Raw genomic sequence first — 27,752 nt, 5'->3', positions numbered from 1 at the left:
GATGAAAAATGTTCTTTATTGAAAACAAACAATGCCGGTATTTGCAGATGGAGTGAAGACAGGTGCTGCTGCAAAAACATAATTCATATGACACTGCAGCTTCAGCAGAGCGTCTCTGGAGAGCAGCAATCCGGACTGATAAAGCCGTCCATCTGCTTCTTAAATACAGAGTGGAGACGGTTCAGAATGCAATTGTCACAAAGCAACCTTGATGTACGGCAGCGTGTCCTCTCGCTGCACTATGAATATATTGCAGTCTGTGTCCTCGGCGTTTATGAATTGGCTCTGATAATGAGTCAGCGCTGGCGGCGAAGTCAAACCTCTCTGACCGATGGAAATTATGATAATGTGGAACATTCTGCACGAATCCTGGTCTTTTCAGTCACATCTGTTTGTGTGTGGTTTCAGCTTTGATCCCAAACAATCCATTTGAGAACAGGGAGACAACACAACACAATCATTTCCATGTTCCATAAGGACAGAACTATTAAAAAAGTTAATAAGCAAGTCAGGAAGTGTTCTGTTCTCATGGCTTGCTGACTAAACAGTCTCTCAGTGAAATGCTAAGTGGTTTCTGCTGAGTTGGCACGAATGAAATTATATTCTGCTCCGTCTTTTAAATCTCTCTCCGCAGACACATTAAAAACTTCCGAGCCATTACAACATGGAATAATTATAGACAGAACAGTTTAAAGCGTTTATTGTTTCCCGATCCCTGATGTCAGAACGGCCTCTGTCCTTGAAAAGACGACAACACTGAATCCAAACAAAGCAAGGTGCACTGAAAAGCCTGCACACATTCACATGCCCACGCAGGACTCAGCCGGAGAGGAAATAGAGACATGCTGATTCTGTGTGAGCTCATTCATTCAGTCACTGTACGTCCACTGTCAGAGGCTGGTTCCCACAGGCCAGAGCGGCATCTGGATGTGTCCCCTCTCATCTGTCTCTGACTTTCATGTCGCCGCTCTCAAGGCACAACTGACATTTTCTTGGTCTGCCTTGTCAGCCCTGTTTGTTTCAGAATTCACAATTGACAGTTTTCGCCCTCGATTATGCAGGATTCCGTCTGACAGGGCTGACAGTACACAAGTGAAAAACTGAAGTGAGGGCAAGTGGGGAAAGGGTAATGATAAAATAATATTCTTTATGTCCACTTTATTCTTTTTTTCTCCTGCACTCTATCTATGCCGGTGCACATAACTTACTGGATAACACATTAACCAGATGGTAGAGATAAAGTCATTTACTGTGTTTAAACCCTTAATTCAGATATTAAAGCAAAGGAAGAGTTACAATAGATTAAACACATGATCTACTCCTAAATCATTTTGGTGGCGACCGTACGCAATTCATTTATTTCCATATTCCATCGTGAAAATTGACAGTGTGAGTAATCCCCAGGGAGATTGAAGCCAAGTGCAAAGGCAGGTCGGTAATCTTATAATCCGTAATGTCATGATGGTCTCTCCAAGCTTATCCAAACTAAACTAACTTGCCCGGGGGAATTCAACAGCCCATAGATATGAACCCAGAAGAGATAATGTGACTAATGCTCCGTGTGCAATTCAGCAATCTCATCTGCTGCAGCATCATTTAAAAAAAACATCTACAATCCCATTTCAAGAAAGTCACAGCAAAACAGATCAAACAACACATGTTTCATTCCAAATGTAAAAACCTGCAATTGAAACTTGCAAAGCTATTTACAAAATCAATCATAGACCTTGGTCAACAAAATAGACCCGGTTCAAAATAAATAATTCACACAAATAACTGCTCCATCCACGATGCTGGTGAGATCCTATTGGCTGACGACAGCCGAAGCGGGAGCAGGAGGCGACTGGACCGGCTGCAGAAACTCGGAGGTGAAGACGGCCTCGGCGTATTCCTCCACAACGTCCTGAAACTCCGCTGCCACGTCGGCCACCGCCTCCGACAACAGCTCGTCTGCCAGGCTGTGGGACGACAAGGAGCAGAGACATGACATTTCCACAGAGACAAATGTTAATTGTCCGAGTGTAACATCAGGCATCTGTGTATCACAACAAGGGGAAAGGAAAAATGTATTATGACAACTGTTTTACTTTAAAGACCTACAATGATTCTGCAGGGTGAGGTTGTTATGATAATATATCCTGTAATTATTCTATTTACTGCTATTAGACATTTTTAAAAATGGTTTTAAAAAAGTCAAGTGTTCATCAAGAAACAAGTGGTTGGATCCTGTGATTTCAAAAAAAGTATGAATCAAAAATACCAGAGGTGGAATAAAAGCTATTATGGACTTTTAATACAAAATGAATGGAAAATAACTCAAAAGACTGAAGGGAGTCGTGTGCAGCATCAAACTAAATATCAGTGCTTTGATCTTTATCTGGTTCAACACAAGACAAAGACGGACTGAGCCAGAGGACACGGAGGGTAAGTGTGCACTCTCACAGCACACCGAAAACCATCAAATCATCAGGTTGTCAGTGCAACACAACAATCAGAGTAATTGTGTCCTGTTGAACTACCTGTACTTCTGATAAGTTGATAGAAGAAGACTTAGCTCTCATCACTGGACACGGGTAAAAACACAGAGAAAACTCTACCAGCATGGATTGGGAGTAACCCTTCAAAATTCTAATAATACTAATGGACTAAAAGCCACATTGGCTCTATTGAATGATCCCTCATATCTGTATATTTAAATATAATGAAATCCAAGCACAAAATGAGTTATTGTACAATGAAAGATTGATGTATATCTGCCAAGCAATGAATCCCAGAGTCTGGGTAAAACCAGCTCTTCTCTTCCTAAAGCTCCTGAAAAGCCTCCTCATTGGTCAAGACGATGCCTCCGGGGGGAACCATTATGTCACGTGACATCACAATGCCCCACATTTGCATAATATTTAGCTGGCGTCTAGTCCAGCACACGCCCCCTAACAAAGCCAGTTAACGCATGGTGGATTTCCTACTTGCACTGAAAGCTATGGACCAATCATAGCCGAACAAAAGTATGAACCTGAATGTGGCGATAATATGATTCCTTCAAACTATGAAAAAGACTAAATCCAACCAACCGACACTGGGCTGCTTGTTACCATCTCATCCCATAGACAGGTTTCTGTACTGTGTCAGAAAAGCAGCAGGTGTTCAGGTCTGTATGTACGTATGTGTTCTCTCTGAAAAAAACACAGAGATAATTGGATGATCTCTCCTCTTATAAAAAGAAATGTTTTTCCAAATTCAGAAAAGTTCAGATCTCTCTTTTGAATAGAGTTCATTGATGTGGAGCTGCTAACAAGCCAGTGACACACGCAGCCAGATCCCATGGGTGGGACTGTGCAGCAATTTCTTCTTGGATTTAAGAAATAAACTATTTACTGGGCTAGTTGCAACCAGTGACAAATCTGTCAAAGAAAGACCCGATTCCATCTTTTAGAAGTTCAGAACCGTTGGGGGGGGGGGGGGGGGGGGGTTCTGGATAGCATTTGGAGTTTTGCTGTTTATGCAGATTTGTGCTTGTGAGAAGAACAATCATGAACACCAGAGAGGCAGTAGGCGAAACATGAACTCTGCGTGATCCTCTGAGAACGAGCTCCTCCGATTGTACATTATTTCTGTGAAACACATCAAGGGAGAAACAAATCTCCCTCTCATCTGGTTCTGGTTCTAAAAACTTAACACATGATACGGACAATGTGTGGAGAATGTTTGGAATTAGCACCAATTATCTACAGCTTCTGACAATCAGGGGGGGGTCAGGTAACTTTAACTTGCTGCGTTCGATGTCAAGTCTTTCACCTGTTAGCAGTGGCCCAGGGGTTGAAGCTGCCGACGTTCTCGTGAGCCACAACTCGCAGGTAGGCGTCGTAGTCTCCCCGGTACCGCCTGATGTTTCTCAGCGTGCTGGCTGGCACAGACATGATCGTCCCCGTGCTTCTCTCCCCCGGGCCCGGGAACACGGTGGCGTTTCTGTGCTGCTGCTCCTCTTCGGATGCCTCCTCCGTTCGGCTGTCCTCCGACAGGAAGCTGTTTTGTGTGGAAACACAAGAGAACATGCTAATTTCTGCGACACCTTTTCATTACCATGACCATTCAGTGATGTATGAATCGGCTGGAGGGCCCTCTGACGGCTACACCTGCAGAGAAGAGGTTAACTAGTACATTGATAAAGGAGCCAGACGAGAGCGCAGTGCAGGGATTGTGCAGAAATGCTTACTGTGCCTGATATGAGGCTGAGAAATATGAATCAAGAAAAGGTCTCTGAGTGCAGACGGGCTCTCTTGTCTGCCCCTTGCACAGATTGAGTCGGGGCTCAGCTGGGCACTGCTGTGGTCTGGCTTTATAATCCTCTCTGCTTGGACAAATCAGTGCTCCTGCGACGGCCCTCTCTGGGCTATATTTAGAGTTGCAGCAGCTCCCAAGGCAAAGTGCCTGTCTGTGTTGTGCTCCCCTGCCTCGGCTGAACCTGTGTCTGTTCCGAGTGTGGGGGCAGCACACCGTGGGGTGGCCGTAAATATCGGGGCACCAGCACAGTCAACTCTGCTTCCAGTTCGAAATGGGTTGATTTACTGTCTGATGGGCATCTGAGGGCCAGTGTCACAAAAGCAACAATTCAGCATCCGGCAAACTGCCCATTTATAAGCTCAGAATAGAGTTCATGCTTTTTCTTTCTTTTTATTGCCACATTGGGCGAAAAGGGACCAGTTTGCCTTTTCGGTCAACAAAAACCTTTCAGGCACTTTGCTCAAAAAGATCTTCTCCAAGGCCAAGAGTAACCATGAAACAAATAATGTGAATGACAAAAGAATCTAGAAACAGAAATGTAACAGCAAACTATGTGGGTGGTAAATGTTATCTTTTCAATCTGCTCTGGCCTATAAAGCTCAATAGCTTTAAGACAGTATAGGACATGTAACGTTAGTCTGTGGGTTCACAGGAGTCTGTACGTTTCTGTGTGGGCAGTGATTGACATGGCAGCAAAAATCAGGCTCACTAAAAACACATTTTTTCCATCAGGTTTGTCTATCTACAACTTGGGCTGCTCACAAACCAAAACAGACGAGCTGCTTTCCGGTTGGTTTTTCTCATTTCACATCCCATTCCCATTTCTGTATCGCCCGGGCAACAGAGGACCTGGCAAAAGGACGGTGCCACGTGTGTGATCCACGACAATCGACACAGACCGGGCTGAAGCTGAAGCTGAAGCTGAGCTGAAGCTGAGCTGGTCGAAGCCGAATGGGGCTCTGGGATCACAGGGGAGGGGAATCAAAGCAAGAATCAAAGAAGTCTTAGTGGGCGTTTGAGAACAGCCCGACGGATCAGTGACAAAAAGTACGAAGGATATTTTCTTGTTTACTCAGGACTGTTTTTTTAAACTACAAAAACAATAGTGTCTCGTATTAGAAAGAATCCGGCGGCTCTGAGGTCAAGGTGCAGATGGATGCAGATGGTGGAAGCCATTTGCTGTGCATCACCGCTTTCGGCTTATTTAACGAAATTGGCCTGAGAGGACAAATGTATCCATAAACAAAGGGCGAGTCAGAGAGCAGATAGAGAAATACATGAAAGGATAAGAATATTGCTGAGCGTGCTTTCATCTTTTCATTGATTTGCTTGACCCGCTGAGGGAGCGGTGGTGGGTATGTCAGCATGAGCCAAGAGGGGTGGTGGAGGGGCAGGGGGGGGGGGGTGTCTGGGCTCCTCACCATGGATACATAAATCTTATCAGCCGCACTGCTGAATTTTCCGAAGATGAAATCCGTCCCTCCGTCGTGTCGGAGGTGGTTCGATAGCACCCGCACGACACGCGGACACAAATCACTGACGCGGTGGAGAATAACAAAAGCGGCTTTTGGGAAATAGTTTTCAAGGGGATTGTGACGGTTGTTGCGTCTGGTGACAGATGATGTTGATAATAATCCAAACAACTGAAGGGCCCTCACTTCTGATAACCCCGACTTCTTTCAGTTAAGACGTACTGCAACGAGCCCGAGCTGAGACTAAAAGAATAGACTGAGCGGCCGTAAACAATAAAACCAGAGCTGATTTATTTATAGATGCAGTGAGAAATATCTGCTTCTCTAAGCTCTGTCACTGTCACATCAGTGTTTTTATTTTCTTTGTGTCTCTGTGTGTGTGTGCGCATGTGGCACAGACACATTGCACGCATGACTCTGTTTTCCTGTTGACGACAGAGACTGATGCGTCTCTCTGGGCCGGGAAAAGAAGGTTGTAAACAACTAATCAGCGCTGAGACAACACACATGATGAGGTCTTCCTGCATCGTGCTGTTCCACCCCCATTAAGCCCGTCATTCTGCTACACTGAACACATGGAGCCTTAATTTAGCACAGCACCACATCAACAGAAAAACAAGCGGAATTTTTAAGCCTTTTACATCAGGTGTTCTTTTAGTTATTTACCATTTAAACCGGGTCTCAGTTCAGATTTTTTTCCACATTCTGGTATATCACATGTATTAATTATCGGACCTGTCGGCAGGCACACTGAAGGTCAAACGTGTCATCAAAACAACATATTTAATCCTCAGCGTATTGAAAAGTTACGTTTTGGCGATAAAATGAGACGTTATCACTGAATTTAGATTGGTTTCTTGTATCATTTGTTTATTTCCAAGCAGAGAGTGAAGCATGCACTTCAGCTGCACACTAACACAGCTCATTTCCCTCTGCAGATGGAAGCTGATGTCATTTCACAGTTTTCTGAAGGACAACTGTGAAACTCAGCTCCTATTCCTCCCCGTTAAAGACCTTTTCTGACATGTCCTACATGCAGAGCACTAAATCAACAGGAGCTGATTGCAGCAGACTTTAAGTGGAGGTTCACTTGGTTCGAGCTGTGAATGTGGCTCCTGGTGTGTGATGTGTGTTTTTGTGTTGGTACTGCTGACACAACAGGTTTCAGGTTTGGTTTCTCTGCCTCATCTCATTAAGTGCTGTAAGATGCGTCACTTGGGTCATTTTCATCTGAAAACACAGTTGGCCCTATGAACTCATGTCACTTTATAAAACAACTTCTTGGCCCCAAAAGACCGCTCAATAAAACAATGTACCTTATACACACAGTTTCTCTCTGTCACACACCAAATAACAACTTTATTACTTCTTAGGGGCCTAGGAAAGGGCTGAAAGGAGTCTGTAACAAATGTCTGCTTGCAACTTGTTGGAAACAATTCCACTGTGAAACACACTGACTACATTTACATGGACATCAATAACACAACTACTGAACATATTCTGAATAAGACATGACTTAATTTTAGTTAATGAATACACTTGGTGATGTTTGCATGAGTAGTTAATTAAATATTTCATATAAGATGTGATTAGGTCATGTATAAGGTCATCAGAACCTAGGGTTTGCATGGCAGTGTCTTAATCAGACTATTGTCTTAATCAGGTTAATATCCTAATATTGGTGTCCATGAAAATATGTGTAACGTGTTTGCCAGGAGACAGATTCACTGATCATTCTGAAACCTTCACAAGGATAATCCTTCTCACTTCTTAATAAGAAACCACAGTACATAACAACACAGAGTATTAAATCCCTCTACATAACTCTCCAAGCAGCTCCCAAGTAACTACTGCATTGTTTGGATCTGTAGTTAGAAGTAACAGATGTGGGACATGTATGAGAATCAATGTTTTGTTTTACAAATTAGCACATCAAGCAATCTTTCAGTCTCAAATTATGATGCAAACATGTTTCATATATGTGTCCACCATCAGTACAAACCAAGGAAAATTTGATCAATCTTGTCAATGTAGCTGTCTTTCTACTGTCATAGAAATGTGGAGAATCTGGAGTAAAAGAGATTCTGTGACGGAATGATGTGAGTCAGCAGACAACAAAGCTACCTGCTCTATGTACTCCTCAAGTTGTCAACATGAGTAGAGGAGTCTGTTAATCAATGCACAAACCAAACTATCAGTCAGTGCTACGGATTTTAATCTCAGATAAACCCAATAAAAACATCTGGACAAATATTTACCAAGTCTTCTGAAAGGCAGATGAGAGCTGAAACACTACGCTCATTGATTCATTTAGATTATTTTAATTTGAAAATCTAAAATGACATTAGTTTTACAAGGTTTACTAGTTTTACTTTATTTATTTTTAATCCTAATTACATCCACTTTGGTACGCTGTGGATATTAGTGTGTCAAGGTTCCATTTTGAGAAGCAATGTCAGTTGGATGGAGGATAAAATTGATGCATGCTTGTCTGTCTCTGTTTTATCCCATCGATTCAGAAAGTGCTGGCGGCTCTCAATTGAGTTTGTCACATTTAAGACGCTGTAAGACTGGATACCACAGAAAAGCTGAAGAAAACTAATAAAAAAACCAGAACCTGAGGCCTTCCAAGACTGACTGACTTTAATTTGCTAATGGTCACGGTGTGATTTGTTAGATGAAACATGCTGCTGGCCCGTCTGTGTCAACAACTTTGAGCTCTTCCACTCCCTTTTCTCTTCCTTCCAAGCTCCTCATTAGTTGAAGCAGTAAAGCAGCTGCAGCTAAAGCCCTGGGCGGCCGAGGGTCTCTCTGTGGAGTCTGCTGCCGGAGTCGGGAATAGACTCTGCCCTGGGTACGGTAGCCACCAAGTGAGTTTTGTGAGATGAGTAAGGCCTCCCGGTGGGAGAGCGATTATAGAGCAACGACGCGTCATGCGGAAAAAAAAACGGTAACAGTGCATCGCCGGAAAAACATTAACCACTTTACTGTTCATCGGGTCTAGGGGCCTAATTAGGCCAAGAGTGAATGAGTTCCTGGAGCTGATGCTGCTGTTGGTCTTTGCTCCAGCGTATAGCCACAGGAAGTCTTCAACTGTGATTCAATACATTTTCCTTCCCAATGAAAAATGACCTTATATATTCAAGGGATCAAATTTCCATATGCACATTTTTAAAAGGAGTGTTACATCACATTTTATGAATTAATCAGGATTGCGTCAGAGCATTTTCTAGGAAGCAGCTTCTTTAAGATGAATAAAACAACAAGGAGGAGCGCCATGAGCAAAAGACCAGAATGAGATATTATATGAGTGTGAAAAAGGGTAAAGGACAAAGTAACCCACCCAGTCTCCACAGGTTTTTGTAGGACGATATCAGCTGCAGTGGTTTGCTTCAGCACCGGCCTGGTGAGCCTAATTGGCTGGGGGGAAGCTGGTATGGAGCCCGGAGCATGGCACTGGGGTCCTGGGAAGGACAGAGAGGAGGGGGAGGCAGGGGACAGACGGATAGATAGATTGAGAAAAATGAGAGGAGCATACAATCAGAATGACAAGTACTCCCCTCCTATTGTCAGTTGTAGCACTGTCTCCACCTACAGGGGACATCAGGGAAATTACTCCAGAATCTAGAGACATCTCCCTGATCTCGAGTCTAGATGCAGGTACGGAGGATAAACAGGAGTGTGTTTTACCTGCTGCTCCTGGTCGGTCCCAGTAAAGAGGGTCTGAATAGGTGATAGAAGTGTAGCGTCTCCTCACTTCATCCTGATCCTTCTGCTCAGGCACACAAACACAGAGAAACACATAATCAACATATTCCCCACCTTCTGATAGTGAAGCACATCAGTAAGCAACACCAGACCACAGCCGTCAAAACACCCAACTATAAATAACAAACCGGTCGCTGGTGACCTTTCAATTTCCATCCCACCCTTCTGTTTGCAAGCCCTTCTGCAGGGCACCTCTCACCTGTATCTCCTCCATACGAAGCAGCATACTCTCCAGGGTGGGAGCCTGCAGCCTACACTGGGCCAAGCCCTCCAACTGTCTGTCTGTCTCAGCTGCCCACGCCACCCGTGCAGAATCCTCAACCAGATCCTCCAGCAGGTCCTCACTCAGCTGCTCGGCTTTCTCCGCTGCCTGTGAAGGACACCATACGCATGAGCTAAAACAAGTTATATAAGACGAGCATTAAGCATAGTAGTGTGTCAGCCTTGCTGTTTAAAGTTCCCCAGTTCAAAATTTCTTCAATAGAAACTGTCTTCTCTCCTGTGAATTATTGACAACAGTGTCGGCCCAGCTCACCCTCTCTGCAGCCTGCTCAGACAGCCGATTTCTCAGTGAGTAGCTGATCCTGCTCCTGGACTCGCCAATCTGCTGCAGTACAAAGACAAAAACAAACTCAGCCCCTTTCAATCCAAAGCAATCATCCTCTACCCCCACGCGCTCCATAGAGAATCTGGCATATCTGAGGATAGATGAAGCAGCATGTGCTCCGTTTTATTTTAAGGGAAAATATATTGATCGCCTTGTCAGTCTTCTTCTGGTGACGTAAAAAGAACACTGAGGAAAATCACACAGGCCAGAGATATAGTGTCTACCCACTTAATCCTCGTACCTGAGCTTCATCCAGAAGGGGCTGAATTCTCTCTCTGGCCTTCTGCTCCGCTCTCTCAGCCCACTGAGTTGGTGAGACCACCTCAGACCTGTAAATCAAAAGACACACCCACATCGCAAGCTGTCACAAAAGACTTTCTGAGGCTGATGGACTGAACTTTAACAAACTAAATGAGACAGGTTATTCCCTGACAAAGGTAAAACATCATTTTAAGAAATGTATTGTTAATTAACTGGAGACTAAGTGACAGATGTTAAATTAAAATATGAGACTGCTGTTTTTTATGCATTTGAAGAGATGGTTTGAATTACAATTTTCAAATGACTTTCCTTTTTGAGTTTAGTTAATGCAACTAAAGAAAGTTCAGAGGCACTTGTTTTATGATTGATAATCAATAATCATAATGGGATTCAGTTTAAAACACAGCAGTATTCATCATATTCACATTATCTGTGATTAGACAAGGTCAAACATGTCAAGCTAACACTGCAGTGAATTTCTCCCGGCTTCTTATTAAGCTGAGATCAATTCAGGGCATAATAACTCCATAGAGATTAAATTGATGAATGTGACATAAGCATTTCATAAAGAAAACAATCCGCTGATCTATTGGACAGCACCTATCACCTCTGATAAATCCTGAACGTCTGTCCTTGGTCTATGTTACGTTGGTGAACGGACACTATCTGCTGTTGGAAGTATGGAACTGACTGATGGTCGCAGCTTCAATTCTCAGAATCAGGTCCAACGAGTTCAATAGTAAAGCAGAACTGTAGCATATACAGCAGCAGCTCCTCTGGTTCAGTTCGGTTGTGACACAAATCCCAACAGAATCAATCCAAACATGTGGCTGCAGAGGGCGCTGCTGCTCCATAGAGTTCATTAAATTGTGAGGCCTGGAACATAGAGCTGTGTGGTCGATTACTGTGTGAATTACTACTTTGGCTTGGCAGAAAGATTCATGTTTTTAAGTGGCATTACAGCTAGGGTGAGTTTGTTCTTACTCAATAAACTTAACAGCAAATGGTTTTATCTGACAATGTACAAATACATACATGCATATATTATCATAAATCTCATTATAATGTAGAGTGATTAAAGGCCTCTGAAAAGAGCTCTAACCCCCTCTGCTACTATACTCCCCTTCTGTCTATGCCAAGCTTAGTTTAATTAGAATTTCAGGTAAGGTTCTATTTCTGTCAGCTGATGTATCATATCCTATAAATGCATGTTATGCATGTTATTCATGTTAATCTCGGCTTCTTCTCTCTCCTGTACTGTGTATTGTCTCGTCCCACTCCTCTCTCCCCCTGCTGCTTACTGCTGGTATTTCTGCCTCTAGAGTCTGGATATCTTATCACAACCCAACTGGCCCCATGTTCCCGAACAACTCCCACTGCTGCAAGAATTGGGGTGAAGGTGGACGGCTGTATACATATAAATAAAACTGACTTCACCTTAATGGTAATAAATATGAAATACATAGCTAGATAGATAGAGGTTGCAATCTGGGCATATGGAGACACATAGTAATTAATATTACTACTATATTAATATATACTGGATCAATACTGAGTAAATGACAGGGCATAGTGATCTTCAACTTCCCTCCCCTCAGAACATTTACATCTACTAAAACTACATCACAAAGCTACTGCACCTTAATCTCTGAATGCCTTCAGCCTGTTCTTGACTCAGCTGGTTCAGTTCCTTAAGTCTCTGCGTCGTCATCTTATCCAGCCAGGCGTTCCTGTACCAGGCCAGTATTCACAAAATGAAATGAAATGCAAGCTCAATTAAAAATTTCGCTCAAACAACTTAATAATCACTAGCTCCAATATCCGGCTGCTTGCCACTGATTAATTGGAAAGAACAATTGTCGTAATTACAGTTTGATTAAACAGAGACGAATGCAGAATACTGAATGAGGGACTTATAATCACGGACAACGGGCCAACTATTAATCACTCATAAAGAGAAATGGCCTCAATCTAGCAGGCACCTAGATTAATTTATTGGAAAGAATTAACTTTGAAACACAATCAGAGTATCGCCAGTAGCTCTCAGCAAGTGGGGTCTGACACAGAGGTTAAAAATGACTCTCTGAATACAGAGGGAGAACTCATTAACATTCCTTCTCCCCTAGATCACTTCTTTTGGGCTTTTTCCATTCGCTTAAACAGATAATCTAACGTTTGAGGTAGAAACAACAAAAAAGCGAACAATGACTTCACTGTGAGTATTTCATTGTAGAAGCAGAAGAGAAGAAAATCTGGTGAAAACGTGTAGGCGGTCGGCTTCACCTTAATGCTTCATTCTGAGCTTGTCTCTTCTGTCCTGAGCTCAGATTTGGCTCTGCTCTGTAACCAGCGGCCACATTCGACTTCGGAGGGCTCAGCGCAGGCTTCGCTGGAGAGAAGAGACATCGAGGCTCGGATGTCCCCCTTTGAGGGGATCTGCTGAGATAATAACAGAGGGATGAAAGAAAAATAAACACAGGCACACAAATATATGCACTATAATAAGCCTATGAGCAGGAGGAATAAGAGAAGAAGGAGGGGTAAAGAGAAAGGGCTGTTTTTGTTTGTTTGTTTATCAGCAACACTACTGAATGTTTTTTCATGAAACTTAGTGGGACGAACGTACATGGGCAAAGAAAGAGCCCATTGAATTCTTTTTGCAGTTCTGGACAAAGGGGAGGATCCAGAAATGTATTTGATAATTTTCTTTAAGATGTTTTTTTGACATTTTCACAGATTTTTCTGGACATATTTTATGTATATTGATGAACTTAAATATGTTGAATGCTGCTGGTACGGTGATAGATACAGCTAGAAGCCTGTAACTACTATGGGAAGCTGGGATAACGAAATGTAGCCTGAGCTGTAAGACTTGTTCAATGGAAGGGGACTGTTGGGTCTAAGCAGAGTCATGCAGTCCCATTCTAACTCATATACATTAATGAGCGGTTTTATATAAACTGATTCACACTGGATGCAAACTGATACCTTAACATTTCAGTTTCAGATATTACACAACCTCAGTTATGTAACGACATTAATCATCTAGTGGGATGTGAAAATGGATGAGAGTAAAAGCATAAGCGAACAATGATAGGCGATGACTCTAGTGTGTCGTCAGCTGAACAGAGAGATTAAAAGCTCACCGCTGTGGAGGAGGAGAGTGAGGGGATGTGGGGATCCAGGGCACAGAGGGCTCTCTTTCAGGGACCTCGTTCACTCGGAGCCGAGAGGAGACTGTAGGCTGCTGGAAGCCGGTACCATCTACCTGGTTACGCTGTGAAAATAGATTAAAAAAAACATATATTAAGACTTTGAGACAGTAACGTGGATTCCACCGCTTGCACACATGTCTTTTCTCCAATAGAAACCAGATCACACTGTTGTAAATATTATATATTTTGTCTTTGATCCAGGAGTAAAGTCAGCACCTTCAATATTACGTCAGCCTTTCTTGTCTCAGGGTGCAGTCCTTTCCTACAGGGGGCGTTTGTCTTGGGTCGTCGCTGCAGCTGTCCCAGGCCGCTCTGCTGGGCGAGGCTCTCCAGGCCGGCCCTCAGCACCTCGGCCCTACTCAACGGGGGCTGGTGAAAGGTAATTTTGGGTTTCTGTGAGGCCATTCTCCTACCTGCTGTCACAGATGAAAAATTTATCTTATTAATTGTTTTGACCTGGATCGATTGAATCTTCGACAAAAGTATAGGAACAGCTACAGTTACAACCTCCTTTCTTATTCTTTTCTATTAAACACAAGGAACCTGGGCAGCTAAGGCGATACCCACTAACACAACACTGTCAATTAACCCTCTTTTCTGCCACTTGAATCCCTACTGGCTGCCAGATAAGTGGCACGGGGACTTTAGTAATACCACAAAGCGGTTTGTTTCCAGGGAGATCTGGGCTCATTTTTTGTGTTTGTGTCAACCCTTCCACAGGAGGCCTCTCAGCCCAATCACAGCCAGCAGGGGTGAACTGCTCCTAAGACTAAGCACTGGGGGAGTGGAGGCCAGAGTTTTGCAAATCATTTCCTGTTTGTCTATATCATCTTCATGGCTCCTAATCAGATTTCAGCCGCTGTGTAGCCATTTAAGCACAGTGGGGGGCTCAAACACAACAAGAGCCCTCAGGTGACTGGCAGATACACAGGAGACAGTCTGTTATCCATCGAAAGGCATAAATACTATTTATTCTTTCCAGTTTTTAGAAAACTGCATTTACATTTTTATTATATATTGTGCGTCTTTCTCAAGATAAAAATGTTGTTACACATATAAAAAACACCTATCTACAGAGAAGCAAAGGCTTCTCATCATGCTAACTTTTCCATGCAGGACTCACCATGGACACCTCTTTTGGGATTTCTGGGTTTGCGAGGTCCTTGAACATTTGAGGAGCTGGGACCCTTGACGACACGAGTGGGCGACATGCTGCGATGAGGAGGCTTCCTGTGTGGAGGGCATGTTCGGGCCTGCACCTTATCAATCATCTCTTGTTTTCGGAGGGCAGAATCCAAAGTCTAAGAAGAGAGAAACAGAGAGAGAGAAAGGGAGAGAGAGAGAGAGAGAGAGTCAAAAGACAACAAAAATGTGGATTATTCAAATGTTGCCCCAACAAAATAATCTGGACATGTAGTAGATTATCAATTATTTACTTCAACAAATTAACAATGTTAAAAAAGACGTGTGATGCTGTCATGACGTATGCGTATGATAGGACACAAGTTGAGGGAAGAAAGTGCGGACTTTGCTTAAATTTGAGTGTGTTTATATGCTTTAAAATTGAAACTTCAGGAACCTTTCACACAAGTTTGGAGGATAAAAGTTAAAAGTTAAAAAGGTCTTATTTTTCAATATTGGTCATCTACAGCTGTTAGTCTTTGAAAAAACAAGACAATGTTTACTTTCCATTTACCCTTGAAATGACAGACATGTGCTCCGAGTATATTCACTTGATGCAAGTTATGTCGCAAGGCATATTTAGCCTTTATTTCCATCTTCAGTAAACACATGCTCAGTTGGATTCAGGTCATGTGACTGATACGGCCTGTAAAAAATATTTGGGTTGTCTGATCATTCATTAAATTGAGAATTTGAGTCCTGCTCTACTGCCCTAAAAGTTACGGACAATGCATACAGAGTGAGTCATATTGTAGTTATTGTTGCATTGAAAACACATTTTACGCTCCTCACCTCGAGTTTCTGCAGGATGTTGAGGGCCGACTCGGGCACAGCTGAACCCTGGTCCACTTCCACCTTGGCCGAACACAATGAGAGCTGGCGAATCAGCTGGCCCAGCTCTTTGCAGTGAGGAGGCATCTTGGTAAGAGATAAATCAGACATCTGGTGGATAACATCTTTTAAGGCCCTGAGTGCCCCACGGTGGGCGGCTGCAAGTCTGTTTACTGTGGATGGCTGAAAGAACATAAGGCACTTATGTTTTGAGGGAAATTTAATTTAATCACTGGTGTCAATGCTTTGTTATTACAGACAATTAAATAAATGGAATCATCTCCTAAAAAAAAAGTAAATCTGTGAAATTGCTGTTGACATACCTTCTTGGTATCCGTCATCTGCTGACTTCTGAGTGTCTCTATGTCCTCTTTTACTTCTCTTACCTGTTCAATAAACATTTTATAGAACAGTGTTTATAGATACAGAGCAAATTAAGAAGTCAGTCAAGTTGTATTACTCACATTCGTTTGCCAAAGGTTTTAATACCTGTTGTTGAAGGACATAGATCATTTGTGATGAACGTTTGGCCTGCTTCTCTCTGCGCTCCTCCAACTTGTTTTCCTCTTCAGGCTCCAGTGGTTCCTCCATTTCTTCCCCTGTTGTTTAAATCCCATAATTTAGTATTATTAATGATAATTTTTTAGAGGAAAAACCATAGAAAACTATGCAGCTCGAGATGTGTTCTGTTATTTTTGTTTACCTCTGTTGGCCAGCTCTTCTACTTTCTGAATATATACTTCTAGCTCGTTTTCCAGCTTGAAGATCTCCTGGCTCAGAGGGGTCGGTTTGCTTCCTTCTGGCTGCCTCGACCTGGGGTCTCTGGTTTGGGGTGACCGGCTGAACCAAGGCTTTTTACTGACGGGAGGCTTCCGGGACGTTTGCTTGGCAGGACGGGCTGTTTTCTCTTTTGGACTGGAGGTCTTTAAGTTCATCTTATTTGGTGAGGCTTCAAGCTCCTATAGAGAGAGAGAGAGAGTCAGTTTCATTACTGAATGAAAAGAAAGACATGGATCAACTTACTATTTTATTATTATTGTTAAAGTGACATTTTAATAATTATAGACTATGACCCTTCAGGACCTGAAGCAGCTCTGCATCACTTGTTTGAAGGAGTGAGGCCTCTTGTGAAGCTTTGACAGGGGATTTCATCAGTGACTCGCGGCGCCTTCGTCTCAGATCTCGCTTGGCAAGCTTCATGGCAGCCTGCAGCCTCTCCTCGGAGAGCGCGGTGAAACTGATGGAACTGCCGGTGCTGTCCAAATTCTCCAGCCTTTCGAACAGTGGCAGCAGCCTCTCTATCACGATGGGTGCGGGCGGGTGAACGCGGGTGGCACGGTTGCCGGCACTTGCAGGGATGGCTTCGTTGAACAACAGCTGCGTAATTGTGAAAGAAACGTGCAGGATACCAATCAGTCATGTGATGTGGAAATGAACAGCGAAGAGGACATCCTATCATACTTTTCACAGCACTTTTCTCAACAAGTATTTCAGTCATAGATAGACAGTTAGATAGATAGATAGATAGATAGATAGATAGATCTCCAGCAGCACACACAGCAGTCAAACACAAGAGCATAAGAATAAAAGGTCAAATGAGACAAGAATAATAATCACACTGCAGGCAGATGAAAGCTATACAAAGTTCAGTATTAGATACATGATGGCCTGTAACATGATCGTATCTAAAATGGAAGTGTATTTAAAAAAAGGGTTAAAAGAGTGCAAGAGTAAAACTTACAATACAAGACTAGAGATATTAAAGAATATAAAGTAAAATAAAGATAAACATAGGCAGTAGTGGGGAGAGTCTGTTAATCTATCTATTATTTTCTATTTCTATATCTATTCTACTTATCTTTTTATAATTTCTGTTCAAGTAATGATATTGTGAAGCAGCCCATACTACAGTCCACTAAATGTCCATATTACGTTCACGTTAAGTTAACTCAACACCATTGTTTAAACTGTTTAACATAGGGACGATGAACCCTGTAAGAGGAACTACTTGTTATGATAACCAACGATGTGTATGAACAGGTGATAGACACGTCCTGTTGTTGTTTACCTTGGTCTGAGACATCCCACCGGGCAGGTCTCCTCGGTTTCGTGATGGATCTAAAACGACCCAGTCTCTCCCGTCGTCTTGTCGTTCCGTGGGGAACGTGGGACCGGTCTGGAACACGCGTGCGGCCATGACGGTAAAAAAACAACACCGACTTCTCTCAAACTAACATGTTTAGCTGAGGTGAGTTAGCATTAGCAAGCTAGCTTCGCTTTTGAATTGAAGTCTGCTTAACGTCAAGTCCATCCAAAACTCCACCATTTTGACTTCTGCTACAACAACTCTTCTGTTACGAATTAGCAACACGCAGCTTCGCTAACTTTACGTTAATTCAAATAAAACCCAGCGTTAATAGTGTTTTAGTCGAGGCTTGACAACAGTTTAAATCGCCGCCATGACAACAACAGACGGTGTGTGTTCCGGTTTAACTCGGGATTGTGGCATCTAGCGTTATGCTGTCTTTATTTCCACATGTTGCTGGTCGGTCGCAGATTCGTCACGTTCACAAAGCGCCTGTTTGTGATGTGCGGTGAAATAAACATTGTTCTGAAGATGAAGATGAAGAAGAAGTCTGATGCTGAGGACCTAGAGACTTTGTTCCACGGGATCGAGCTTGGAGTGGGGGTTGGGTCTAGGAAATCCAGCGCTCCAAAAGGGAGAAGGCTCCTTCGATGACATAGATGCCACCAAGGAGCCTTGTCCTGAATGAAGAATGGAAGAATAAACTATGAATTAATATAGCAAACACCCAGCCGTGCATGAAATAACACAGGACACGAATATGGGTCTATTCTTAACCCATGTTGTGCAGCATAGCAAACACTTTAAGTTCCTCTTCTACACTGAACATGGTATTACCATCACAAGGAGACTTATCTTGTGAGTAACCCGCTGTCGATGAATCCAACCGGCGACAGGAGGACTCGTGAGGCTCAACACATCCAATAAAAGCATGCACACCAACTTTACTAACCAAAAACACCCAAAAAGCTTCCACCTCATTGAAGGATGTTTTAATATTACACATGTTTGGGGTGTGTGCATTGTAACGATCACCAGCGTCAAACGAAATCTCTTTGCGTGGAGTGTATTCTTCATAACTCCTCGTTCTGAATCCCTTTCAAGTTTTAATGTACTATATGTACTATATTTATACTTTTACCCATATGATTTATCTGGTTGTCTAAACGTAATGTTGATACGGATACATTCCAATAACTCAGGACAGTTTTTGTTTGATGTTTATTTCAAAGACACCTTCAGTAGATCACCGCTTTATAAAATGACGAATCTGCGACCGAGTCTGCCACAGACCATCAACATTTGGAATAAAGACAACATATCACCAGCTACCATTATCCCCAGCTAAACTGGAACACGTGTTCCCGACCAGCCGGAAGTAGTTTTAAGATGCGTTCGTGTCATTTCGTTTAAACTGAGATTACTATTAGCTATATGTCCTATAGCTTTTAAGATATATAATCAGTTAATTCGTATCTATTTCATTTTGGAAGATACATTTTAAAATACGAATCACATTTATACATTTTATCCGCAGAGACTAAAAGATAAGCAGACGTACACAACTCTTAAATGTGGTAGCTTGCTTGTTTTTCCCATTCTGCTATTATTGAATGAACGCAGCAATTACGGATCCGTAAAAGAGTAAAATAATTATTTTATATTCAGTTTTTCATGTTTCATTATTCATGCATTCGGATTGATATAACTCACACGTATTTGTACATATTTTGCACTTTACCACCAGTTGTTTGCATACGTTTGTTTTAATAACTTTGATCATTTAAATACTTTATACAAGTAGTTCACAATAATAATCAAAAATCACCAGATTTGTAGATCTTAATTGGGCAGGATTGAAATATTTCCTTTTGGAAAATAAGTATATAATTAAAAAAATGGAAATAAGTCATTCTTATGCAGGGTATTTGAGTAGGCCTGCATCTACATATTTACGTCCATAACTAACGGTAACACCCTTTTTTTACATTATCTTTACCAACCTTATATAAATCACTGTAATTCAAACAGTGATCTCAAACGCTCCATTCTGCAGCTGCACTGTCCCTTTAAGAACCTCTGCACCGGACCGGAAGTGCTTGTGTCAAGTTTGCAGTATTTCTCCCAGGTCCAGAGTCAGTAGAACAGAAACATCTCCCCACACTTGTTGTGGTTTCCTCCCAGTTTAACTCTCACTCCCGGAGCCTCCGTTATAAACCCGCTGTGAACGATGGCTCAGTACGAAGAAGTGAACGTGCGCGGATATGGAGAATTCTGCAACGCTGTGTCTCAGAGGAAAGGGAAAGACATTTTTGTTTATTTCTCTGGTGATAAAGACGCTCAGGGGAGGAGCTGGTGTCCAGACTGTGTGAAAGGTAAATCAAGACACTTCACTGCACCACGTTTTAACTATCACAATCCTGCTTCCATTTTGAGGAAAACTCAATTGCAACTGCAGCAGACCCCCCCCCCCCCCCCCCCCCCCCTTTGCTGAGGCAGTGAGTCAGGTCTGATGTGTTGCATTTATTGATTGTGATGCATATTTAATATTTTATTCATATCTCGAGCCCTTCTTTTATTTGTCACCTCAACAGTTTGTGATGTTGTCTTTCAGCTGAGCCCATGGTGAGAGGAGAGATGAGTCATCTTCCTGAAGGATCTGTCTTCATCTACTGTCAAGTTGGAGAAAGAGCTTAGTCAGTGTTTCAAACTTCTTTATTACACCTGCTTCTGACAGACTGTCAGCCACACACATGACACGTGCTGCTTATGTCACGACTACAGGGCTTTGTCAAAAAGCCTATTGAAGAATTAGAAGTCTGCTTTATTAAATATATAATTTTTCAATTTTTTTTTTTATTATTATTTACAGTGTGACCTTTAGCCCAAATTATTCTATAGCAGGAAAGGGAAATATAAGTCATTATTTGTATTTGTGAAGTCCCTTATCAGTAACCTACTTCATAAATTGATAACAAAGCTTGATTAGCCTTCTAAATTAGAATTTTATTATTTTCCTAAAGATGAAATTATGAGGTGATGACGGGATTGTAAGAAAATTAATTACAAACTGTTTTGATTGATGCTTTTCAAGGTATTTAAAAAAATCTGATTCAACAGCTTGTTAGACGTGAATTTTGCTTGTTTACCAAATTTTCTCTGACAGTCAATTCAACATGTTTGAGCTATTGACAGACAGAACAGAAATTAGAATATGTTCAATTGAGCTTCAGGGACCAACGAGTGGCATTTCGATGTTTTGTAGATTGAAGAATGATCAATGACTGATCAATGTATTTTTTTATATGATGTATTGATCATGAAAATAATTGTTGTGGTCTCAGCCACAAGTCAATAAAACATCATTCTTTGAGAACATCTTCAGTATCTCTCTCAGAACAAGGAGAGGAGTTTTTAGGAAATAAAAGTGAACTTGAGCTGAAAATCCTTCTCACCCTTTCAAATTCTGTTCTCTCATATGTGTTGCATCATGTCATCGTCTTAATTATGTCTGTTTCATGCTTTAGTTGGAAGGATCCAAGTAACGACTTCAAGAAGACTCTGAAGCTGAGTGGAGTTCCCACCCTACTGAGATATGGCACAGTAAGAATAACTACTGTTGGAATTTGCTTGTTTCATCAACATAGGATCTAACTCTTAAATATTTAATGAAAGCTCCTTAGAGATGAGATAGATAATAAGACTGAATTTAGTTTGAATACTCTTTCAGTGTCTCTGAAATGCAGCCAAATGAACAGCGAGCTGTGTGGTCTGTCTGTTTCAGCCTCAGAAGCTGGTGGAGGACGAATGCTTCAAATCAGAGCTGGTGAGGATGATGTTCACGGAGGACTGAGGGATTCTGTGCCGCTCACATCACTCATGAACCATTCAAGACTTCTCCTCTGTTGAACAGCTGCCACCATTCAGTTTCATTCATTCATTATTGAATATCGATAACCCATTCACCAGACGTATCTCCCTATGTAACTTGATACAAATCATCAACTGTACAATTGAAATAATGATCATCGCTTTTAATAAACAGCCATTCCCTTCATTCTATACTGGAACCACAGAGCAGATGTAACTCTCACTTGCTTTGCTCTGTGTACAATCAGTCAGTTCTGGGGTTGACACATTTCTTCTCATGTAATGTTGACACTACGTAGTTATCAGAATATCTTGAAATTGTCTTTATTGTGACCATTTAATGTGATTCTTTTTTTTTTTTTGCCTTACAAAAAGACTTGAATAAAGTGACACTCGGTGTTGAACATTTTGTGGCGGAACCACACTTGTGTAATTTGTTGAATGATGACCCAAATGGTGACAAGTGTAAATATTACCACTAACCATGCTACTGGAATGCAGAACTGGAAACTAAAAGTTCTGCATTCAAAGTCGTACTTCAAAAGGGAAACTTCTCATTCTGCAGTAAAACGTCCCCTGAAATTTCTAATTATGTGGAACTCTGCCTCACGTTAACACCTGATTAACCTGAGGTGTTGACAGAGGATTCGTAGGAAACCAAAGCAAAACAAGACTAAATCAGTTTTTGGAGTTTTTTATACTCACAAAATGTGAAAAAATGTCAGTTATTTCAATATACATTTGTTGTTACTTCTCACATTAAAAATAGGCTGTATATGATATGTAATAATGTATTTTTATTAATTCTTTCAAATTAAATCTTAATAAATCTACATGTACAATTTGCCTAGTTGATAAATATGTCTGATAAATGGGTTGTTTGTAACACACAATCTTTCCTTCTTTAAAGTATAAGTATACAGTAGCATTAATAGAAATAGTTAAAAGACTGGACCTTGAATCAGAACTAATTTAAGTCTTTCTAGGGGAAAAATTATTTTCCTACTTTTAAGACTTGAATCTAAACTGTGAATGTAAAAAATATATTTAGAAAAGCCATTTATCACATGTTTCCATTTTTTCATTGTGCTCATATGTTTTATTGTGATCAATTCTTAATTATATATTTAATGTTATCGAAGTAGATTTGTGATTGAGTCTGAAAATACAAGAGGCCGGAACATCTCATTTTAAGCAGAAAGGATCAACACAGAGATTCACAAGGATCTCAGAGTGAAGATGAGGAGCAGTCAAATGCAAGGATGTTATATAGGAGAACTAAGGCGGTTTGCCTGAGCCAGTTCAAACTGGTTCTGTAGGCACAGTTTGAGACAGGAATTAAAACATAGGAATAAATGATTTGCATAGTTACCATTCGATTCTTGGACAGTCAATAAGTAATAGAAAGGTCATACAGGTATATCAAAAGGTCATATAGGTTTCAGGTCAGAAAAACTTCAAAGCAAAAAGTCTCCTTCAATGATAAAGGTTTCAACCACACTTAGTTATTTCCCACTAAAAGTGAAACTTACAGCTCTCCCAGTTTGGACGCCTTCCTGAAAATAGGATCTTAACCTCGGGCTGGGATTCGCCTGCCACCTCAGTGCTTACACTGAGCAAATGTTCTCTCACAGGGTCACAAATGGTCCAAACATGAACGGACCTGCTTCAAAATTCACGAGAAATGAAACTCCCTCCTCTGATATATTGTTGTGATATTGGGCAGGTTATACAGGTTCCTTATCTGCAGTATTCCGGTGAACACACACAGGCTGCGGCAGAAGCTGATGGATGAAGAGCTGAAGACATGGCACAAACGGTGAGTCTCCTCCTGCTCATTAGTTATAATAGATTTAGTTTTTGTTCCTTTACAGTGAAACAGTTTTAAATGTTCTTTGTGCGTGACAATGTGAAGGCACAGACATGATGTCATAGATAGGTGTAGATTAAAATATATCAACAAACTTTACTTTCAGTTTGTTCACGTAATGTGTACGAGGTGTTTCGGTTTTATGAGTCAAATATACAGTGCCTTGCATAAGTATTCACCCCCTTTGGACATTTCTACATTTTGTCATGGTATAACCACAGATTAAAATGTATTTCATCGTGAGTTTATGTAATGGACCAACACAAAATAGTGCATCATTTGGAAGTGGGGGGAAATATTACATGGATTTCACAATTATTTACAAATAAAAATCTGAAAAGTGTTGAGTGCATATGTATTCACCCCCTTTACTGTGAAACCCCTAACAAAGATCTGGTGCGACCAATTGCATTCACAAGTCACATTTGCAAGTCACATAATTAGTAAATAGGGTCCACCTGTCTGCAATTTAATCTCAGTATAAATACACCTGCTCTGTGACGGACTCAGAGTTTGTTGGAGATCATTACTGAACAAACAGCATCATGAAGACCAAGGAGCTCACCAAACAGGTCAGGGATAAAGTTGTGGAGAAATATGAAGCAGGGTTAGGTTATAAAAAAATATCCAGAGCTTTGAACATCTCTCTGAGCACCATAAAATCCATCATAAGAAAATGGAAAGAATATGGCACAACCGCAAACCTACCAAGAGGAGGCCGTCCACCCAAACTGAAGAGTCGGACAAGGAGAAAATTAATCAGAGAAGCAACCAGGAGGCCCATGGTTACTCTGGAGGAGTTGCAGAGATCCACAGCTGAGGTGGGAGAATCTGTCCACAGGACAACTATTAGTCGTCTACTCAACAAATCTGGCCTTTATGGAAGAGTGGCAAGAAGAAAGCCATTGTTGAAAGGGATCCATAAAAAATCCGTTTGGAGTTTGCCAGAAGCCATGTGGGAGACACAGCAAACATGTGGAAGAAGGTGCTCTGGTCAGATGAGACCAAAATGGAACTTTTTGGCCTCGATGCAAAACGCTATGTGTGGCGAAAACCCAACACTGCCCATCACCCTGAGCACACCATCCCAACAGTGAAACATGGTGGTGGTAGCATCATGCTGTGGGGATGCTTCTCTTCAGCAGGTACAGGGAAACTGGTCAGAATAGAGGGAAAGATGGATGGAGCCAAATACAGGGAAATCCTTGAAGAAAATCTGATGCAGTCTGCAAAAGACTTGAGACTGGGGCGGAGGTTCATCTTCCAGCAGGACAATGACCCTAAACATACAGCCAGAGCTACAAAGGAATGGTTTGGATTAAAGAATGTTAATGTCTTAAAATGGCCCAGTCAAAGCCCAGACCTCAATCCAATAGAGAATCTATGGCAAGACTTGAAGATTGCGGTTCACAGACGGTCTCCATCCAATCTGACTGAGCTTCATCTTTTTTGCCAAGAAGAATGGACAAACCTTTCCATCTCTAGATGTGCAAAGCTGGTAGAGACATACCCCAAAAGACTTGCAGCTGGAATTGCAGCGAAAGGGGGTTCTACCAAGTATTGACACAGGGGGGTGAATACTTATGCACCCAACAGATGTCAACTTTTTTGTTCTCATTATTGTTTGTGTCACAATAAAATGTATTTTGCACCTCCAAAGTACTATGCATGTTTTGTTGATCAAACGGGAAAAAGTTTATTTAAGTCTATTTGAATTCCAGTTAGTATCAGTACATAATGAGAAAAAGTCCAAGGGGGGTGAATACTTATGCAAGGCACTGTAACATTAGCATTTTAATGCAACTTTAAAATGATATTCTTTCAAAGAGTTTACAACAGAAACCAGAATAAACAGGATGAAGTGTGTGATCACAGCTGCTTCTCAACAATAAACAGATTTATTTAGCTAAAAGTGAACAAAAATACAGAGTTCTGGTCCATAAGGGGTCGACTGAACAAAAACAGATCTAAAAAGGAAAATGTATATAATGACTGATCAGAGCATTTCAGAAACAAAAGGAGCAAACAAAGACAAACAGCTAAACTACCAGTTCCACCCCCCCAAAAACCAGCTAATTAGTAAGTCAACATTAAACCATTAACCACACAAACAAATACAACAGGAAGCCACGATGAAGAGCACTTTGATCACTGCACATTTACATTGACTACATGTCCACTTTATTATTTTTATGTTTATTTTCATGTTTATTTTTAGTTTAATGGAAAACCAGGAGACCTGATCGTGATCAACCGTTTGGCCTATCACCACTGGGCCATCTACATCGGAGAGAATGAAGTGGTTCATTTAGATCCAGAGGGTGAGTGAAGGGATAACTATATTCACGTTAGAATATCACATGGACATGACTTGTATTTCATGATGGCCCCTTCCTCCATTCCTCTTTCTTTGACTCCCTGTTCTTCCTGTTTGTCTTTTCTATAAAACACACAGGTGGTGACTCATCTAGCTCGCTGGAGCTTCTGAGCTTCAGAGGAGAGGTGAAGCGTCAGAAGCTCACTGACCTGGTCGCTAATGACACTTACCAGGTCAAAAATCTGCTGGATCAAAGGTACAGGGCTCGTGATCACTACGTCATAGTGAAGGAGGCCAGTGCGATGGTGGGTCGCCAGCTATCGTACAATGATGACACTTACAACAGCGAGCACTTTGCTAGGGACCTGCGATACGGCGAGGCAGAGTCTCGGCAGGTGTGTAACTAACTGTTGGGTTCGTTAACCTCATTAAGTCATCCGTAGCAAAATTAGTGGGTAGATGTTGTGTTACTGTCTTACTTTATACTTACATCAGGAGCAGGTCCTCTCTATGGAGGCAGCCATGTTTTTTTTACAGTAGCCCAGACTGGACAAACTAAACCTGTTGAGTTTGTATGACGACTGAAGCTGCCACAGGTTCTCTATCATGTTTGGAAGGGGAGGGTGAGGTGAGGGGTGTTCAGCTGCAACATGACTCTTAACCACTAGATGTCACTAAATTCCACACATTCAACCTTTAAATGTGGTTTCATAAGGGGACTCTGGCAGAGCCTAGTGACCTTTGACCTGCAGTTTGTCAATTGTTTAAATAACAACGGTTCTTCTCATCTTGTCTCTTGCAGGTTCGAAGAGCAGCTTGCCCAGCATGGGCCGGCCTCGCTGCAGCTAGGGCTGCAACTAACGACTTCTCTGATAGACGATTACTCTATCGATCATTGAAACGATTAAGCAAGAAATCGGATTATGATTGACACAACTTCTCATCGCTCTTATTTAGCCAAAAGCGTTTAAGTTTAGCTTGAGGAGGTTCGCGGCATGTGATGACTGAAAATAAAAACAATAAAGATCGATACTTCATTCAAATAATTATTTTAATAAACTTTGCTCCATTTTAGGCTACTATTGATACAAAAACAAAGAATAATATAGTGTTTGTCCTGGTTTTGTACCCTCGGGGTTGAATGCACTTATTGTAAGTTGCTTTGGATGAAAGCGTCAGCTAAATGAAATGTAATATAATGTAATGTAATGTAATGGACTATGGCCCAATGTATTATGCTTCTCAGTTTAGACACTAGGTAGCGCCCAACTCACCCCTGACCTACCAGCGGTCCCTCTGAACGCCGCCACGCCCCCCTGCCTGTATGTGGCCCTCGGGATAAAAAGTTTGGACACCCCTGATCTAGAGGTTTATTCTTCTGTGTCATTCGTAACTTTTTAAACGGACCAAATAATAATTCACACAATTTATTTGCAATAAAACACAATTTAAAGATACATTTCTTCAGTGTGAATGATTTCCTCATTTTTCAAAATATATTTTAAAAAGATCACATGTTTCCATTTATCATCCCACTAATTTGTGCCTGCACTTTAAATGTGTGCAGATGAATACATGCTGAATGCATACATGCAGCTGAATACATGCAGATATTCCAGAATCTTAAACCAACCATCTCACAGCCATTAAAGGTCCAGTATGTAAGATTTAGGTGAAAGGATCTATTGGCAGAAATTAAATGTACAATAATCCTAGTGATGTTTTCACTAGTGTTTCATCTAAATTGTACGAATTATTGTTTTCTTTACCCTAGAATGGGTCGTTTATATTTAAATACTTCATATGAATATACTTTATATTTAAATACTCTATATTTAGACAAGATGAGACAAACCGTTATTTTTTGAACAATCGACAAACTGAAGGTCAAAACATTTTGATAATTTTTCATTCAAATAGAGTCTGGACGAGTGGAATGTCACTCAGTAAAGCTCTGACACAGTCCCCTTATGAAACCACACTTAAAGGTTC

At 41.5% G+C, this 27,752-nt stretch overlaps 3 protein-coding genes across 3 annotated transcripts; 2 read left to right on the top strand and 1 right to left on the bottom strand.

The window, feature by feature from the left end:
- Positions 1 to 23,220, bottom strand: kiaa0753 (KIAA0753 ortholog). The gene is made up of 19 exons (XM_053423009.1): positions 23,106 to 23,220; positions 17,686 to 18,383; positions 16,701 to 16,994; positions 16,321 to 16,576; positions 16,107 to 16,216; positions 15,941 to 16,003; positions 15,579 to 15,800; positions 14,728 to 14,905; positions 13,821 to 14,017; positions 13,536 to 13,666; positions 12,673 to 12,825; positions 12,030 to 12,119; positions 10,370 to 10,457; positions 10,057 to 10,128; positions 9,721 to 9,891; positions 9,444 to 9,525; positions 9,097 to 9,217; positions 3,796 to 4,023; positions 1 to 1,958 (listed from the first exon to the last, which is right to left on the bottom strand). Exons 2-19 carry the CDS (start codon positions 17,812 to 17,814, stop codon positions 1,805 to 1,807), a joined length of 2,739 nt encoding a protein of 912 aa, XP_053278984.1. The 5' UTR covers positions 17,815 to 18,383; positions 23,106 to 23,220; the 3' UTR covers positions 1 to 1,804.
- On the top strand, positions 19,776 to 21,997 carry txndc17 (thioredoxin domain containing 17). Its single transcript, XM_053423008.1, has 4 exons — positions 19,776 to 20,078; positions 20,318 to 20,399; positions 21,231 to 21,306; positions 21,488 to 21,997. Exons 1-4 carry the CDS (start codon positions 19,934 to 19,936, stop codon positions 21,554 to 21,556), a joined length of 372 nt encoding a protein of 123 aa, XP_053278983.1. The 5' UTR covers positions 19,776 to 19,933; the 3' UTR covers positions 21,557 to 21,997.
- Positions 23,221 to 23,237: 17 nt separating the features above from the next.
- On the top strand, positions 23,238 to 26,718 carry LOC128440319 (phospholipase A and acyltransferase 4). The gene is made up of 4 exons (XM_053423007.1): positions 23,238 to 23,392; positions 25,662 to 25,764; positions 25,899 to 26,155; positions 26,563 to 26,718. Exons 1-4 carry the CDS (start codon positions 23,381 to 23,383, stop codon positions 26,689 to 26,691), a joined length of 501 nt encoding a protein of 166 aa, XP_053278982.1. The 5' UTR covers positions 23,238 to 23,380; the 3' UTR covers positions 26,692 to 26,718.
- The last annotated feature ends 1,034 nt before the right edge of the window (positions 26,719 to 27,752 follow it).

This window comes from Pleuronectes platessa, chromosome 5 (assembly GCF_947347685.1).
Source record: "Pleuronectes platessa chromosome 5, fPlePla1.1, whole genome shotgun sequence".
NCBI classification, from domain to species: domain Eukaryota; kingdom Metazoa; phylum Chordata; class Actinopteri; order Pleuronectiformes; family Pleuronectidae; genus Pleuronectes; species Pleuronectes platessa.
The sequence above is the reverse complement of the archived record's forward strand: the minus strand, read 5'-3'. Positions and strand labels throughout refer to the sequence as shown.